The sequence below is a fragment of the Emys orbicularis genome, chromosome 2, assembly GCF_028017835.1.
Source record: "Emys orbicularis isolate rEmyOrb1 chromosome 2, rEmyOrb1.hap1, whole genome shotgun sequence".
In the NCBI taxonomy this organism is placed as follows: Eukaryota; Metazoa; Chordata; order Testudines; family Emydidae; genus Emys; species Emys orbicularis.
This window is the reverse complement of record NC_088684.1, coordinates 177177917-177195493: the sequence shown is the minus strand read 5'-3', so window position 1 is coordinate 177195493 and position 17577 is coordinate 177177917. Positions and strand designations below refer to the sequence as shown.

At 57.1% G+C, this 17577-nt stretch overlaps 1 protein-coding gene across 1 annotated transcript in view; it reads right to left on the bottom strand.

Annotated features, from left to right (window-relative positions):
• Positions 1-2767: 2767 nt before the first annotated feature.
• The window catches only part of ZNF189 (zinc finger protein 189), a 93733-nt gene continuing 78923 nt past the window's right edge, over positions 2768-17577 (bottom strand). The window contains exons 7-8 of the mRNA XM_065398384.1: positions 3876-3993; positions 2768-3560 (exon numbers count right to left, since the gene is read on the bottom strand). Coding sequence (XP_065254456.1) covers positions 2768-3560; positions 3876-3993 — 911 coding nt within the window. The remainder of the gene's footprint in view (positions 3561-3875; positions 3994-17577) is intronic.

The window sequence follows — 17577 nt, the reverse complement described above, 5'->3', positions numbered from 1 at the left end:
TATAGTGATGCTAAAACTTTTGTAACTAATACAGCCAAATAATGAGATGAATAGTGAAGCAGGTTTAGCTACTTCATAAGAAAATGGGTAAATTTATTTCCCTGATTTTGAGTTTGACAGGATGTAGCTCAGATTTATTGAGGACTTCACGAGACAAACGATCATTTGCCTGAAGAGCCTTTTTTAAATTGTATTTCACTTCAACCTTTGTCTAACCCTGTGTCATGAGATTGTTTGAACAATGGCAATTCTCGATCTCTCTCAGCAGAAACACTGAGCGTGCGAGCTAGATTCTCACTCCCAGAGGCAGAGGCTGAGACAGGGAATGAAGTTGCTGCCTGAGGCCTGCAGAGCTGTGAGATCCGGTCAGGAGTGGAGGAAGGGCTGGGAGACGGCCGGGTTTGCTCTTCAGAGCCAGACAGCTGAGGCTGAGCACTGTGAGCTCCCTGCATCAGAGCCAGAGAGACGAGACCTGGCCTAGGAGTGTCATGTGATCACTCCCTGAGCTCGAAAGGGGCAGGAATGACCCCCAAGAAGAATGATGGGGGGAGGGGCAGCGTCTCCCGACTGCTGTGATGACAAGGTCGGGCACAGTCAAGTGAGCCAGGGATGTCAGAGGCCACAGAGAGATAAGGAGCCCTAAAGCCCGGCTCATCACCTCTCCCCCCCCCACATCCACCTCACTGTCCTGTGTGGGGACGAGAGAGGCTCTCTCTGCCCCACTCACCCCACACTGTATCCCTTCAGCCTGAGCGCTTTGGGTTTCCTGCTCGCGGAGTGTCTGCTCTGACTGAACAGTCATTGTTCCTGTTGCTAGCAGGATTCTTGTTAACACAGAAGCAGCCAGAGGCTGCAGGGCCGTCCCGAGCTATTTTGGTGCCCTACAGGGGGACTGTGTGGGGCCCCACCCCAGGCCTCCATGGGGAACGGAGTCTGGCCACTTTCTGTGGGAAGTGGAGTGACCCGGCCCCAGCCTGCTCTGCTCCCCTGGCTCCCAAGCTTGGGGGACGGGGGGAACCGCCCCCCAGCACTCGCCGGCGGTGCGGCTGGGAGTCGGGGAGCGGAGCAGGCTGGGGCCGGGTCACTGTACTTATGGGTGAGGGCAGGCCCAACCACTTCTGGAGTCCTCAGGGCAGTGGGGGCGGAGCAGGGGCGGGGGCTGGGGAAGAGCTGGAGCAGGGGCTGGTGCCCCACACAGCTGCGCACTTTGCGTATGGGTAAGGATGGCCCTGAGAGGCTGCACCCAAGACTGAGGCTCTATTGCGCTCGGTGTCGTATTAGACACACACATCGTGAGAGGCAGCTCCTAGGGGAAGGAGCTTCAAGTCTAACTGTACAAAGCAGACGCAAGGAGGAGTGTGTGGGTGTCGGGAGCGTCTCCGTGCTTAAGACCGTGCTTGTAAACCAAGTTTTCAACTTCCAATATATGTGAAAAAACAACAACAGATTTTTCTTCCTCCAAATAACAGCACTTACACTTACAGTACAGGACAAGTAGCCCGAGTTCCCTGTAAGCTGCACAGCCGCGCAGCCACCCAGCAGCCTCCTTAGCGCCACATGGGCCCTCAGACAACCCACCCGGGGGCCTGCCATGGCCGGGGAGGGGCACCCTTCCCTGAGCCCCAATCTCTCCCGGCCTCCAACCTGCGCCAACCCAGCTGAGCCTGAGCTGCCCTTGCCCAGGCCTGAACCCAGCCCTGGCCTTGCCGGGGAGAGGCGCCTATCCTGTGGGCCCGGCCCTGCAGCTGATACGGGGGGGAAGGGGGCCCCCCCCCAAGCCTAGGTGCTGCTGCGGGGAGAGACAGCTGGGAAGAGGCCTCTCTCCCGGCCGGAGCACCCGCCTGCACCATTGGAATTCCCCACCCAGGCCTGGGACACTTTCATCTCCAGCTCTAATGAGTTGGATACAGGATCAAATTGATACTAAGTGCAGAGACTCTCTGCAGGGCTGGGGGGGGGACGACAAAATACAGGTGGATAAACTCCACTGTGCCTCAGACACAGGCCAGCGCTGCTGGAGTCAGCAGATATAGTGACGGTGATGGGGAAGGAGGGAATCCCTCCGACTTGCCCCATTTCCTTCCGGCCTCGCAGAGGCTGAAATGATCCATCTGTCCCACTCCTGCTCCTCCGTGTTACATGGAAATGTATTTTAAATAAGGAAAATGGTAAAAAAGTAAAATACCTGCTGCCCAGCACCACCTGGACCAGCGTGAGCACAACTGGGAAGGAGACATTTTGTCAGCAAGGGGGGAACTTGGTGACTAACAATCGCTCTGCTACTGGGGTGACAGTATAAACGTGATGCTCAGGGATTGTCCAGACCAGGAAAATGGGTGTCCATTAGGACAGGCCAAAGGGGAAGGTGCCAGCTAACCCCAACCCCTGTGCCCGGGCTATGTCAGCACTGCAAACATAGCGGTGTTTACATCAGGATAGCTACCTCCAGCACGCCGACGCCCAGGGAATTCCTAGAGCAGAAGACAAACCCCATGTCCATTTTCACTCAGTGAGGCGACTTGTGGTCACCCCAACTCCCCCCACTTGGGGCTGATGGAAACTCCTTGCTGGAAGGACACACACTCCAATGACTCACAGGAGAAAGGGGCACGGGACTCACCCCAGAAAAGGGCGACCTGTAAAAGGCACAAGTGGACAACACACGAGGCTGCTGAGAGAACTGAGTGACACAAATGGTGCAAACAAACCACAAGGTCACTATGTGGGAATTAGCAAATGTGTTTTAAAAAAAAGTCTTTTCTCTGCCCTACACAACGTTTCTACGCTGCGTCGCTGTCCTGTGAACACCCTGATGTCTTGTAAGGGGTGGGCCCCGGGTGAAACTTTTCCCGCACTCACAGCATCTATAAGGTCTCTCTCCCGTGTGAATTCTCTGATGTACAATGAGGTCTGAGCTCACACTGAAGCCTTTCCCGCACTCACAGCACTGATAGGGTCTCTCTCCTGTATGCCTTGCCTGATGTGTAATTAGGGTTGATTTCTGACAGAACAGTTTCCCGCATTCACGGCATTCATAGGGGCGCTCTCCCGTGTGGATCCTCTGATGTGTAATTGGAGCTGAACTCTGTGTGAACGTTTTTCCACACTCAGAGCACTGATGAGGTATCTTTCCCTTGTGGATATTCTGATGTCCAATAAGGTCTGAGTTGACAGTGAAGCTTTTCCCACACTCACTGCATCCATAGGGCCTCTCTCCAGTGTGGATCCTGTGATGTTTTAAAAGGCCTAAGTGGCTAGTGAAATGTTTTCCACACTCAGTGCATGTGTTTTTTCTCTCTCCTGTGGGTATTCTCGGCTGGGCTGTGGTTTCCAGGAGGTCCTGGTGAGTTCCCTGACAATTAATGGAGTTACCCACTTTCTCCGCTGGCTGGTTTCTCTGCTCCCTCTCTGGCCTGTGCTGACTCTCACAGGCTTTGCCCTGCACACGATGCCAGGACACATTCCCTCTGGAGCCGTGCGATAATCCCCCATGTGGTGCCACTTGCTCAGAATCTTCCTGCTGAGGATTCTGCTTCTTCTCCTCACTCACCGACAGAGAGAGAAACCTCAGACACAGGGATGGAAAAGGGGGAAACAAACCAAAATTAGAGCTGGAGAGACAGAAAAGAAACCTAGTAGGTGGATTCTCCACAACTCTTGCCCATAGGGGAGAGAGGAGGGGAACAATTCTGCCTCCACATCCTCTCAGGGAGGGAGCTCTGCCAGGTGTCAGTCAGGATGCGCAGGAAGCCATGAGCGACAGCTGCCCTGAGGATACACAGCCTCCTGGGGATACTCCTGAACCCCGAGAGCTCACAAGGCTTTTAGGGACTTCCAGCTGTTTCCTTCGGGCTTTGAGTTGGTTTAATGATCCCTCACCTGCGCAGGCACCTCTGGGGATCTCTCCTTCCTCACAGCCCTGGAGATCCGGGACCCACGGCTCCTCCCCTCGTTCCAGCTGGGAGATCACATCAGGTTTGGAAACTGGACACCCTGCTCAGGGGAAAGAAAACAAGGGAGATCAGGGAATTCATGGGACGTTTTGATTACTTTAACCCCAGCCCATTTTACAGCAGGGAAATGCTGGGGGCAGCTCCCCAGATGCAGGAGACTCTGCGTATGAGGGATTTAACTCTCCCCATCTCTGCTGGGAACACACACAGCCAGACACTGCTCAGCAAAGGGGCTCCTAATACAAAGACAGGAATTCCACGTTCCAGGAAGTTAAGGCCCCAGCAAGAGGGGAAGTTACCCTGGACCTGCTTCTTCATCCCAGAGAGAAACCCCGAGAGAATGGGGGAGTTGTAGGAGAGCCGGGACCGGTGAGCATGGGCTGGTGGGATTCAGCGCAGTGAGGAATAGGAGGGACGGGGGGTGTCACCGAATGTCGTATCTCAGGATGTGTCTACACTTGAGACACCATGACTGGACTGCTGTAGTGGGTCAGTGTAGATACTCAGCAAAGGGAAGGTTCTGCTGTCGGGGTAGGTCATCCACCTCCCCAGGAGGCAATAGCTAGTCCACAGAAGCATCATTTTCACATAAAAACCAACTATTCTAACTACCCTATATTCCACAGGTGCATTCAGATGGCCTTGAAATGTGCTGGTTTCTATGGTCATTCATGGACGGGTTACTGGTCCCAGTATGGGGTGACTGGTTAAAGATGTTCCTGAGATTCAGCCCCACCACCCTAGGCAGCTTTTGACAAAATCATCTTGGTCTTGAAATGTTTTCTGCACACAGCTGGGGCTGAAACTGTGGTTCTAATTGTCCCTGGACAGATCACAGTCACTTGGCGTTGATCTGTTAATACAGGACACCCCTGTCTTCTGCAGGAAACCAGCTCTGAAAGCCAATAGCTGCAGAATCTGGAATCTCAGAGCAGCACAAGCCAAACTGAGCAGTCGCTGACATGAAAATGCACACGTGCTGCCAGACTACATCCCTATGAACTGCGCGAGGGTTGCCAGCAATCTGCTGGCCCAGGGAAAGGTTTGCTCAAGGGGATGGGCTGTGGCCACTGAACCTGAACGACACCCATGAACTGGAGCCTAAGCCCGAGCTCCGATAGCTTTCACACAACGTGTGTTGTGCATTTTTCTTGCATCTGGCAGAAGTTCCTCTTGGAAGCTTTGCCCTTTTATACCAAAATGTTTGTGTTAAGATTAATAGTTTAAATTTCTCTGAACTAAAAAACCCACTTTCTTGCCCAGTCTGCACTTAAACTTTTTGCTAGCCTAGCTCTGTGTGATGGGGGTGTGAAAAATCACACCGCTGACCAACACAGCTATGCTGGGAAAAGCTCTAGGGTAGACATACAGCTATGAAGAACGACTAAGAAGAACATGCCACCGTTTGTGTTGTGTTCCACGGATCGGAATACCAGCATTTTCCTGCATGTGTGTCAGCTGTGGATGATTGGGAGCAGCTTGGCAGAGATGTGACTGTGATATGAAGAGAGGTGCATGTAAAACTTGGGGGCCTAGTCTGCCTCATGCCCGTGCTAAGGGCTGGGGGCTGGGTCTGTGAAGGTGCACAAGGGTGAGGTCTTGTCACCGAGATTGTCAGCATCCTGGTGACATATGTGCTAGTGATCCTCAGGGCTCAGTGAGAGCTAAGCGAAGTCTGTGACTCAGGAGGAATCCTCGGGGCGAGGGAAAGGGGTGATCTCACTTTGCAGGTCTGAGCTGGTTTGTGTGGAGTGGGATCAGTGTGTGAGTGCCGGCCAGGGGTCGGAAGTTTTTGTTTGTCACATTGAACCTAAATCCAAGTTTTGCTCTAGCAAAGAGAAGATGTCAGACTTCGTGCTGTGCTGCCCCTGTGCGCTGTTCCCAGAGCGTCCTGTAGCAGGGGAGGGCAGAGCGCTAGGGTGTGTGTCACTGGCTTGTTGGGGTGTTGCTAAAACAGGGCAGAGTAGAGGTTGCATTGTGGGGATGCCATAAGCCTTAACTCTGCATTTCCCCTCCTAAGAACCGAGGGGACAGGAACCCTTACCCAGCGAGGTCACGTTCTCATAGTTCTCCTGCATGACGTCTCTGTAGAGGGCTCTCTGAGCGGGTTCCAGCAGAGCCCCCTGCCCCGCGGTGAAATACACAGCCACCTCCTCGAAGCTCACCGGCCCCTGAAACAACAGGTGCCCCCCACTCAGTGCCTACTGCCCCAGCCACAACTCCACTATTCATGGGGGAAAGGAGCCAATCAAATGGAAGCTCTGAGGGGCTCGCAGTCAGAGGCCAACCCCCAAACCACTCATAAGAACGGCCAGCCTGAGTCAGACCAAAGGTCCATCTAGCCCAGTATCCTGTCTGCCGACAGTGGCCAGTGCCAGACGCCTCAGAGGGAATGAACAGAACAGGGAATCATCAAGTGATTCACCCGTCGCCTATTCCCAGTTTCTGGCAAACAGAGACTAGGGACACCATCCCTGCCCATCCCGGCTAATAGCCATCGATGGACCTGCCCTCCATGAATCTATCTAGTACCAGAGCATCCAGGAAACACCCAGGTGAGGGGACGAAGAGAGAGCCCCTGGTCTCTCCCAGCAGATCCATCACACACCTACTAGCCAGGGGCTGATACAGGAGATGGAGCCCTGGCAGGGTCCAGGGACAATTCCCTGGTAGATACCAACACCCTCCTCATTGCGAGGAGCTGGATATGAAGGGAGGGGCAGGGCCCCTAAGCTGCCCCTTTCATATTTCGCAGCTGCCGTTGGTCAGTCGGGTCAGGCTCCAGCACTGGGAGCCTGGTCAGTGTTTCCTAACCTCACCTGGGTGGGTTGTTTCCTCTCCCACAAATTAGGGCATTTCCCCTCCGAACCGCATGGCTCTGATCCTAGAATCCAGAGCACTTATTAAACAAGTCCCAGCAGGTTTGCCACCCCCTGGCCTCCTCCCTTTCTCCACCCTGGGAATTTCCTGCCCCGCTCCCACCGCCAAACCAGACCCAAACCTTCCCACCCCCCTGTGTATTGCTGCCCCCTCCCTCCTGCAGCAACCCACCAGCCACCCCCCAATAACCCCTACCTGAACTGGCTCTGCTGCAGCCATTTCTCTGCCCTGTGCCAAGGGCTGGAGCGAAACGTGGGCGTCGTTCTGCAGCCTGGCAGGGCGAGAAGGGCAGTTGTGGAGGTGGGAGAACAGGCTTTAGGTACGTTCACATCACGATTCCCCAGGTTCTTTCCCTGCAGACAGACCCCGAGATTCTGCCACGCTGGGCGATACGTGACAAGGAGAGAAAAGGGGACGAACTGGAGGGAATTTCTACAGACAGGGAAAGCGCGGGCGGGGGATGAAGCTTCCCTGGGTGGGGGGAAGGGGAGACTAGCTCCCTGCCCCGCCTCTGCAGCCCGCGACTCCGCCCACACTCCGCCCCCCACTTGCCCCCTCCTGCTGCTCCCCAGGGTCTCTCCTCCGCCCCCTCCCCCATAGGACAGCGGGGTGAGGGGGGAGCAGAGAGGTAGGGAGCTGACTGGCAGGGAGGGGGTGGCAAGGAGGGACCCAGCAGGTGTGTGTGGGGGGAAATGAGGAGGCACGGGCAGCGAGTTGTGTGGGCTCGTGGTGCCTGGGCACCAGGAATATTCCTGGCCTGGGGCCTGGCTCCACCAATGTTCGAGGCCAGGTCTCTCCCGCGATCCCGCCTGCCGCCCCCACGCGTCCCCCAGTCCCTCCTGCCACCCCCGCACCCTCCTTCCCCTCCCCCCCACCTGCCGCCCCCACACACTTCCCCCCCCCCCCGCCGTGCGGCCCCCGGTCCCACCTGCCTCCCCCAGGCAATTTTAAAAGGCCCATCCCTGCGCTGCGGCCCCAGGGGGGGAGGGGGGCAGCAGCGCGCGGAGACCCCCTGGCCTACGCCGCCTAGGAGCCGCTGCCCGAGGGGGGTGCCCCAGATAAATGCTGCATCCTCCACCCGCTCCAAGAGCCTGCACCCCACCGCCTCCCCCCACACCCCTTCCCGCCCCCAAACTCCCTCCCAGGGCCTGCACCCTCTCACCCCTCCTGCACCCCACCCCTGCCCCAGCCCAGAGCCTGCATCCAGCACCCACACTCCATCCCAGAGCTGGCACCCCACACCCCCTCCCACACCCCCATTTCCTCCAAGAGCCTGCACGCCTCCTGCACCCAAACTCCCTCCCAGAACCTGCAACCCTCACCCCTCCTGCACCCCCACCACTGCCCCAGCCGAGCCTGCATCCAGCACCCCCTCCTACACTCTCATTTCCTCCCAGAGCCTGCACGCCCACCCCCTCCCACAAACTCCCTCCCAGAGCCTGCACTCCTCCCCCTCCTGCATCCAAACTCCCTCCTACACCCCCATCCCTGCCCCAGCCCAGAGCGGGGAAGGGGGAGAGCAGGGGCTGGCAGAGACACGTGTTCACAGTTCCGGTCAGTGGCTCTCAGCCCCCCCGCATCTCCCCCCCCATCTCCCGGCTGCACAGACAGTTCAACCCCCCCCAACCCCTCCACTGACCTTCCCCCCCAATGCAACTCCGGCTCCCCCCTCCCCAACACCGCCCCACAGGGGACGCCCCCAGCCCCCAGCTGTGCCGGGGCCGCTCCCAGGCGCCCTTGTGCCGAGTCACTTTCCCCGGGGTCTCCCCCCGGCCCCAGGGGTTACCCCGTGTCCGATCTCTGGGGCTGTCCGCCCCACTTCCCCCCCACCGCTCCCGAGCCCGGCCCCTTCCTGAGCGTCCGGCTGGGCTGCAGCCAGCGCCCGCCCCGGGATCGCCGGGAGACGGAGCGTCCCGGGCAGCGGGGCCGGGCCCAGATCTCTGGCCGGGAGGGGACTGGGAGAAGGGGCGTGACCCACAGCCCCCTGCATCCCCGCCCCACATTGCCATCTTCTCCCTGCCCCCCCTGCCCCCCATTGCCAGCCTCTCCCTGCACCCCCTGCCCCCCATTGCCAGCCTCTGGCTGCACCCCTTACCCTCCCATTGCCAGCCTCTGGCTGCACCCCTTACCCTCCCATTGCCAGGCTCTCCCTGCACCCCCTCGCCTCCCCATTGCCAGCCTCTCCCTGCACCCCTGCCCCCCCCATTGCCACCCTCTGGCTGCAACCCCTGCCCCCCATTGCCAGCCTCTCCCTGCCCCCCTGCCCCCCATTGCCATCCTCTGGCTGCACCCCCCGCCCCCCATTGCCATCCTATCCCTGCACCCCCCTGCCCCCATTGCCAGCCTCTCCCTGCATCCCCCGGCCCCCCATTGCCAGCCTCTACCTGCACCCCACCCGCCCCCCATTGCCATCCTCTCCCTGCCCCCCATTGCCATCCTCTCCCTGCATTCCCCACCCCCCATTGCCATCCTCTCCCTGCACCCCATTGCCATCCTCTCCCTGCATCCCCCACACCCCAATGCCATCCTCTCCCCACCCCCCATTGCCACCCTCTGGCTGCACCCCCCTACCCCCCATTACCACCCTCTGGCTGAACCCCCTACCCCCCATTGCCACCCTCTGGCTGCTCCCCCTGCCCCCCATTGCCAGCCTCTGGCTGCACCCCCTGTCCCCATTGCCATCCTATCCCTGCACCCCCCTGCCCCCCTTACCAGCCTCTCCCTGCACCCCCCTGCCCCCATTGCCAGCCTCTCCCTGCATCTCCCGGCCCCCCATTGCCAGCCTCTCCCTGCCCCTCCACCCCCCATTGCCACCTCTGGCTGCACCCCCCACCCCCATTGCCATCTTCTCCCTGCCCCCCCTGTCCCCCCATTGCCAGCCTCTCCCTGCTCCCCATTGCCACCCTCTGGCTGCCCCCCCCCCGCCCCCCATTGCCAGCCTCTCCCTGCACCCCCTGCTCCCCATTGCCAGCCTCTGGCTGCACCCCCCGCCCCCATTGCCAGCCTCTCCCTGCCCCCCCTGTTCCCCATTGCCAGCCCCCCCTGCCCCCCATTGCCAGCCTCCGGCTGCGAACACGCCCGGTGAGGGGCGTTTGAACGCTAACAACCACCTGGTTCCTAATGTCCTGGGGAGCGTGTGGAGCAGCATCGCCCAGACAGTTCGGGAAGCCCCTTGTGTGATGTTACGTGTTCAAAACCAGGGACCCTCCATAGGCCACAGTTGTGACCCAGCTCTGCCGGGCTGTCCTCTGAGAGAGGAGCCGCTCCAGATCCGGCTGGGGTCACGGGGCACTGGGGCGACGGGACAGCCCGTGTCTCTAGGACAGTCTCGTCTGGGGCTGGCTGGACCAGGGAGGAGCAGTGCAGAGGGATTGCTGCACAAGTGAGCCTGTGTCAGGCGTGTTTGTGCCCATTGCACATCCGGCACTGACCCCTGGTGCTGCTGGGTCTTGCTCAGAGACAGCGGCCTTGTCCTCCTGCCCCCAGGATCACGCACAGACAAGGCGGCTGCGCATTTTTTGTGTCATTTCCTATATTTGTACAGCTCCCAACCTCAACATCCTGGGGAGCCAAACCGACCCCCCCCCCCCCACTCATCATGAGACCAAGGCCCTTTGATCCACCAGGCGCAGACCTCTGCCCCTTGAGCTGCAGCGTAACCGAGAGCAGTAGCTGTTCCCCTGCACGTGGCCCAGGCACCAGAGGGGGTGAGCTAGTGCCTCTGGGCAGTCAATATTGCCTAGACAAAAGAAAGTTTAGCCCGAACAGGGACGTTAGCTGGTTCAATGGGACATGAGGGTGACAGGGATGTTGTCGCGGGGCAATCAGGTTGGTCAGGCATGACTTGCCCTTGGTGAATCCATGTTGACTGTTCCTGATCACTTTCCTCTCCTCCAAGTGCTTCAAAATGGATTCCTTGAGGACCTTGTCCATGACTTTGCCAGGGACTGAGGTGAGGCGGACCGGTCTGTAGTTCCCAGGGTTCTCTTTCTTCCCTTTTTTAAATATGGGCATTATATTTGCCTTTTTTCCAATCGTCTGGGACCTCCCCCAATCATAGAATCATAGAAGATCAGGGTTGGAAGGGACCTCAGGAGGTATCTAGTCCAACCCCCTGCTCAAAGCAGGACCAACCCCAACTAAATCATCCCAGCCAGGGCTTTGTCAAGCCTGACCTTAAAAACCTCTCAGGATGGAGATTGCACCACCTCCCTAGGTAACCCATTCCAGTGCTTCACCACCCTCCTAGTGAAAAAGTTTTTCCTAATATCCAACCTAAACCTCCCCCACTGTAACTTGAGACCATTGCTCCTTGTTCTGTCATCTGGTACCACTGAGAACAGTCTAGATCCATCCTCTTTGCAACCCCCTTTCAGGTAGTTGAAAGCAGCTATCAAATCCCCCCTCATTCTTCTCTTCTGCAGACTAAACAATCCCAGTTCCCTCAGCCTCTCCTCATAAGTCATGTGCTCCTGCCCCCTAATAATTTTTGTTGCCCTCCACTGGACTCTTTCCAATTTGTCCACATCCTTTCTGTAGTGTGGGGCCCAAAACTGGACACAGTACTCCAGATGAGGCCTTACGAATACCAAATAGAGGGGAATAACAACATCCCTCGATCTGCTGGCAATGCCCCTACTTCTACAGCCCAAAATGCCGTTAGCCTTCTTGGCAACAAGGGCACACTGTTGATTCATATCCAGCTTCTCGTCCACTGTAACCCCTGGGGCCTTTTCTGCAGAACTGCTGCCTAGCCACTCGGCTAACTCCAGTGCATGCTTCTGGGACTCCCTCTGGATCTCCGTAGCCCTCTGGTGGTCAGCCTCTTTCTTGGCCCTTTCTGCTTCAACCCTTGCCTTTTCAATTTCCAAAGCTCTTTCGTGGGCAGTTGCCTCTGCCTCCCTTTTTGCTGTTTCTTCAGCCTCAAATTTGGCCATCTGTCTATTGTGTTCTTTTGCTTTTTCTTCAGCCTCAAAAATGGCCAATTCTAGCTTCTTTTGTGTGTCCCTTTCTGTCATCTCCCTCCCACCCCCAGTAAGAAAGAAACAAGAAAAAACGGTTTTGTGACTTCTTTTCCAAATGTTAATTATCTGCTAGCTATCACAGCTGGACCTTCTTCTAACAAAGCCCTTGTTAGAAAAACTTAACCTGTTTGCCTTCAGGTGAAGAGAGATAAGATCTGTATCTCTCTTCACTGCTTCCCCAGCAGTTCAAAGGAGAGAAAAATAATCTACTGGCTTTTGGTTCCTTTGAATCCCACCTCTGCCACCATGTTATAGGTTTCACCCCCACTCTGAACTTTAGGGTACAGATGTAGGGACCTGCATGAGAACCCCTAAGCTTAATTACCAGCTTAGATCAGTATACTGCCACCACCAAATTGTTTAAACAACCATTTATGAGTTATTTGGGAACTTTGTCTTCCCCCCAAAATATCTCCCTCCCAAGTACTATAACCCTTCCCTGGGTAGCCTTGAGAGACTTCTCCACCAATTTTCTGGTGAACACCGATCCAAACCCCTTGGATCTTAAAACAAGGAAAAATCAATCAGGTTTTAAAGAACAGACTTTTAATTAAAGAAAAAGGGTGAAAGGAAAACCTCTGTGAGATTAGCATGCCAGCTATTCTCACAGACAACAGATTCAAAAACACAGAGGATTTTCCTCTGGGCAAAAACCTTAGTTACACAAAAGAAAAACCCAATTTAATTCCCCCTCTTATGCAAAACGAAGTTACAAAAGGAAATATACATAAGCTAATTTATTCCTTCTCTAATACTCACTACCCTGGTTGATTCCTGGATCTTTTCACTCCGGCACAGAACTTAATGATGAGAACAAATGAAAAACTTCCCTCCTTCCTCTGGAAAAATCTTGTCCCAGCATTGGTTCCTCTGGTCAGGTGTCAGCTAGGCTAGGTGAACTTCTTAACCCTTTACAGGTAAGAGAGGCATTAACCCTTAACTGTCTGTTTATGACAACCACCTTCTGGGTTTGTCAGCAGTGACCTTTGCGGGGCTTTACTCTGCCTTTTTTGGTCCCTGCTGCAGCCACCACTTTCTTAGAACTATTCCTGGACATGGGCACGGTGGCCTTTCTGGGGATCCTGGCAGCTCTAGCCAGCTTCTTGGTGGCTATTTTCCTGCTCAGAGCCACTGGCTGGTTCTTGTGCCTTGTCCTGGGGCCCAGCTACTGCTGGCCGACTGTGAAGGAGCCAAGGTGCTGGTGATCTCTGCTAACTCCTGAGCCCCAACTGGATGTGGTTCTTGTTCTTCTGCACAGCATCGCTCGTGGAGAACAAGGACCTACAAATGTACATTCATATTCTATCGTTGTTTGAACAAGGAGGAGTCCTGTGCCACCTTAAAGACTAACACATTGATTTGGGCATAAGCTTTCATGGGCTGGAACCCACCTTGTCAGATTTGTTAGTCTAAGGTGCCACAGGACTCCTCGTTTTTGCTGAAACAGACTAACACGGCTCCCCCTCTGAAACGTATCTTTGTTTAATCGATGAAAGCAAACTAGAGCCTCAGAGGACCGGAACTGATTTTAGACGATGGACAGGTTTGCTCGGCGTTTGTACATTTCAACAGGAAAAATGTTGATGTTTAAATTCCTTTCACATCCTCATTCAGCAGAACTCCTGAACATACAGGAGATGCTGCTATCCAAAGCTGCTATCAAATGCCCCCTCACTCTTCCCTTCTGCAGACTAAATAAGCCCAGTTCCCTCAGCCTCTCCTTGTACATCATGTGCCCCAGCCCCCTAATAATTTTCCTTGCCCTCCGCTGGAATCTCTCCAATTGTCCACATCCTTTCTCTACTGGGGGGACCAAAACTGGACGCAGTACTCCAGGTGTGGCCTCACCAGCGCCGAATAGAGGGGAATAATCACTTCCCTCGATCTTCTGGCAATGCTCGTACTAGTGCAGCCCAATATGACGTTAGCCTTCTTGGCAACAAGGCACACTGCTGACTCAAATCCAGCTTCTCATCCACTGTAATCCCCAGATCCCTTTCTGCAGAACTGCCGCTTAGCCAGTCGGTCCCCAGCCTGTAGCAGTGCGTGGGATTCTTCCGTCCGAAGTGCAGGACTCTGCACTTGTCCTTGTTGAACATCTGGCTGGGCCTGAGCCCCCTTCCGGGGGGCAATGGGGTTAGGCAGGTCTGTGCTGTGTCCCCTCCTGAGGGTGAGGGAGGACGGTGAGTGAGATCCCCGTGTGCAGACGATCTCCTCGCACGGTGACTGCCAGCGCTCTAGCCCAGCACTGAGTGTCCCAGAGAGGAGCGGGGAGAGGCCAGGCCGGGTTGGGATTTTAGAGGAGTGATGTGGTGGGTGTGGAGGGCAGTTCAGGTCTCCGGATGGCGGGGCTGCTCTGCACCTCTGACGTCACAGGTGCCTTGTCACTAGTGTGCCCCTCTCCCCCCCAGATTGTGCCCCTCTCCCGTCTGCACTAGCCCCTGGAGGGCCGTGAGCACAGGAGTCAGAGCGGGTCCCTGAGGGTTGGTAGCCTCCTGCCCTGAGCCTCAGAAACCCTTTCTACCACAGAGGCGGCTGGACATTTCATCTCCTTGCTCCCCTCTGGTTGCTAGCTGATGCCCCTGCACTAGCATGATCCGCTCTCTGTCCTGTGGGACCCCTCTCGCGGGCGGGGTCTCCAGAGCCCCGTGCTAAGGGGCTGATCTGCTGTCCTAGGCAGAGGGACACGCCATCCAGGTGAGCCGATGGGCGTTGAGCTCGGTGACCAGGAATGTGCCCTGCACTGAGCTGCCGGCATGGCATGGGCTGGCCTGTGGGGGCAGGTGGGCTGCTCTGTCTCACACTCCGGCCCCTCTGCAGCTTCCTGAATGGGAAAGTGACTTTAAAAGAGCATCTCGATGGCCGTGGGGCTGATTGCTGAGGGGAAGCTGCCCGGCCCACCCCTCCTCGCGCCGTCCCTGCAGCGCGGCCTGGCATAGTTCATTGGTGCAGGGACAGAGCCCTGCTGCACTGGGGAGTGTCACAGATGAACGGCTAGACGCCGCCGTCGCCAAGGAAAACAAGTGTCCTGTTAACCGCACAGTGCCCTGAGCTGAGCGAAGGAGACCCTGTGCCCCCGCCCTGCTGCCACTGACCTACCCCTGCCGGCCCCTCCCAGAGAGTAATGGGGCCATGTGCTTTCATCTGAGGTTATCCAACCCCGTGACATACGTGGGTCAATGTTGTTCCTGCCCCTGTCCCCGCACCTGCTGCTGTTGCAAACAGGCCCCATTGCGGGGGGCAGGCGAGGGAGGGGAAAGGGAACAGGTCGTGTGGGGGAGGGGAGCAATGGGTGGGCAGTACATTGAATCAGCGCAGGCTGTGAGTTCACTTTCTGCACTGTGCCCCGAGCTGCCGAGGGGCCAGATGACGCCCAGCACCTCTGTGAATACTGGCTGAATGCTGGTAACAGTCCCCCTCACACAGATCAGGAGAGTCCTTTTATCCCCCTTTTGTGACAATCGAGCACAAACCCCTGCTGGCTGACGGGGCACATGCAGCGGAGCCGGGCGGCGTTGGCAAGGAGCGGTACCGCAGCGCCGGCCCTTGGAGACGTTCTCTGCTTAGGACAGTGCACGGTGTGAGCTCTCACCGTGCAGCCTCCACGCTGGAGTAGTTACTCTCAGGAATCGCAGCCCTGATGGAATTACATGGCACAGCCCTGGAGGGGGAACTGCCAAAGAAACCCACCGCAGGAGCATTCAACTCAGAAAGGAACTGCACAGACGTGAGGGGGCTCGTTAAATGGAAATTAAAAGCAACATGCCAGGGTGAAATGCCAGCAAAGCGCACGGAGACTGTTTAAAAACACCATGCTAGAGGCTCACACTACATGTATCCCGCAAATAAAAAACAAACCAGTGCGAGGGCTAAAGAGCCGAGTGAAAGAGGCACTTTGGAAGTCAAATCCTAGTGAGGAAAATACAAAGAAGCATAAACTCTGGCAAGTCAAATGAAAAGTATAATAAGGCCAAAAAAGAATGTGAAGAGCAACTAGCTAAGGCACAACAACTAACAGCAAAGTATTGGTTAAGTCCATGGGATGCAGGAAGTCTGCCAAACAGTCAGCAAAGCCACTAGGCGATGGAGGTGCTAAAGGAGCACTCCAGGAAGACCAGGCCATTGCGGAGAAACTTCTGTCTTCAGTGCAGAGGATGCGGAGGAAATCCATACGCGTCAGCCCTTCTTTTTAGGTGACAGATGCTAGAATCAAAGAATTATAGACCCATCGGGTTAGAAGGGACTGCAAGGTTCAGGGAGGGTGTTTGGGTGCAGGAGGGGGTTTGGGTTGTAGGCTCTGGGAGGGGGTCTGGGTGCTGGGTGTAGGCTCTGGGCTGGGACAGAGGGTTGGGGTGCGGGAGGGGGTGTGGGATGGAGTTTGGGTGCTGGGTGCAGGCTCTGGGGTGGGGCAGGGGGTTGGGGTGCAGAAGGGGGTGCAGGCTCTGGGATGGAGTTTGGGTGCTGGGTGCAGGCTCTGGGCTGGGACAGGGAGTAGGGGTGCAGGAGGGGGTACGGGAAGGGGTTTGGGGGCTGGGTGTCAGAGGGGGTTTGGGAGCTGGGTGCAGGATCTGGGCTGGGACAGAGCGTTGGGGTGCGGGAGGGGGTTTGGGTGCTGGGTGCAGGCTCTGGGCTGGGACGGGGTTTGGGGTGCAGGAGGGGGTGCGGGAGGCGGTTTGGGGGCTGGGTGCAGGCCCTGGGCTGGGACAGGGGTTGGGGTGCAGGAGGGGGTGCAGGAGGGGGTTTGGGTGCTGGGTGCAGGCTCTGCACTGGGACAGGGTGTTGTGGTGTGGGAGGGGGTTTGGGTGCTGGGTGCAGGCTCTGGGCTGGGACAGGGCGTTGGGGTACGGGAGGGGGTGCAGGGGGTGGGGCTCGGCCAGGGATGAGGAGTTTGGGGTGCAGCAGGCAGGCTGCCCTGGGGCTGGAGTGGGGACCAGAGGGGAGGATCCCCCCAGGGACAAGACACTCACCCAAGCCCCGCCAGGCTGCTGCTCAGGAGGTCCTGCCAGAATAAGCCCCCGGCTCCCTCGGATTCGACTCAGAATCACTTGCCGCGGGGGGAGAGGGGAGGCTGCCATGCGCCTCCTCCCTCCGCAGGGGCAGCAGCTGCCTCAGCCTGCCCCTGGCACCGCTCCCTTGTAGCCCACAGTGGCAGCGGCTGGCCAGGGAGCGCAGGGCGGAGCTGCAGGGGGCAGGCAGAGATGCTCGGGGGAGGCGTGTGGGGGCGGCAGGCAGGGCTGGGGGAGAAACCCTGCCCTGAACATTGGTGGAGCCAGACCCCCTGGGCCCTGAATTTGCTGGAGCCCGGGCACCACGGGCCCATATAACTCACCGCCCCTGGCAAGGTTCATCTAGTCTAACCCCTACCAAGATGCAGGACTTTGTGTGTCTAACCCACCCATCTTCTCTCTTCCGGCTGGGATCCCTTGACTGCAGCAGCTCCCCAGATGTCCTAGCTCTTCTCTTTCCCTTACATCCTTCACTTCTCTGGCCATTGGTTTGCTGCATCTCTGAGTCCTCTCTCTATATGCCCTGGCCCAGCAGCTAGTTACCCAGGCTACACTCCCGTTGCCATCCGTGGGGGTATCCTGGGCTGTCAGCGCTGCAGGTTTTGGCCCATGGTCAATGCAGGCGCTGTGGCTGCTGCACACCTACGTGGTGACTCCTGCAGCCCATCGCCAAACTGCGGGGCCATATTCTGCAGGGTGGCCTCCCTGGCTGAG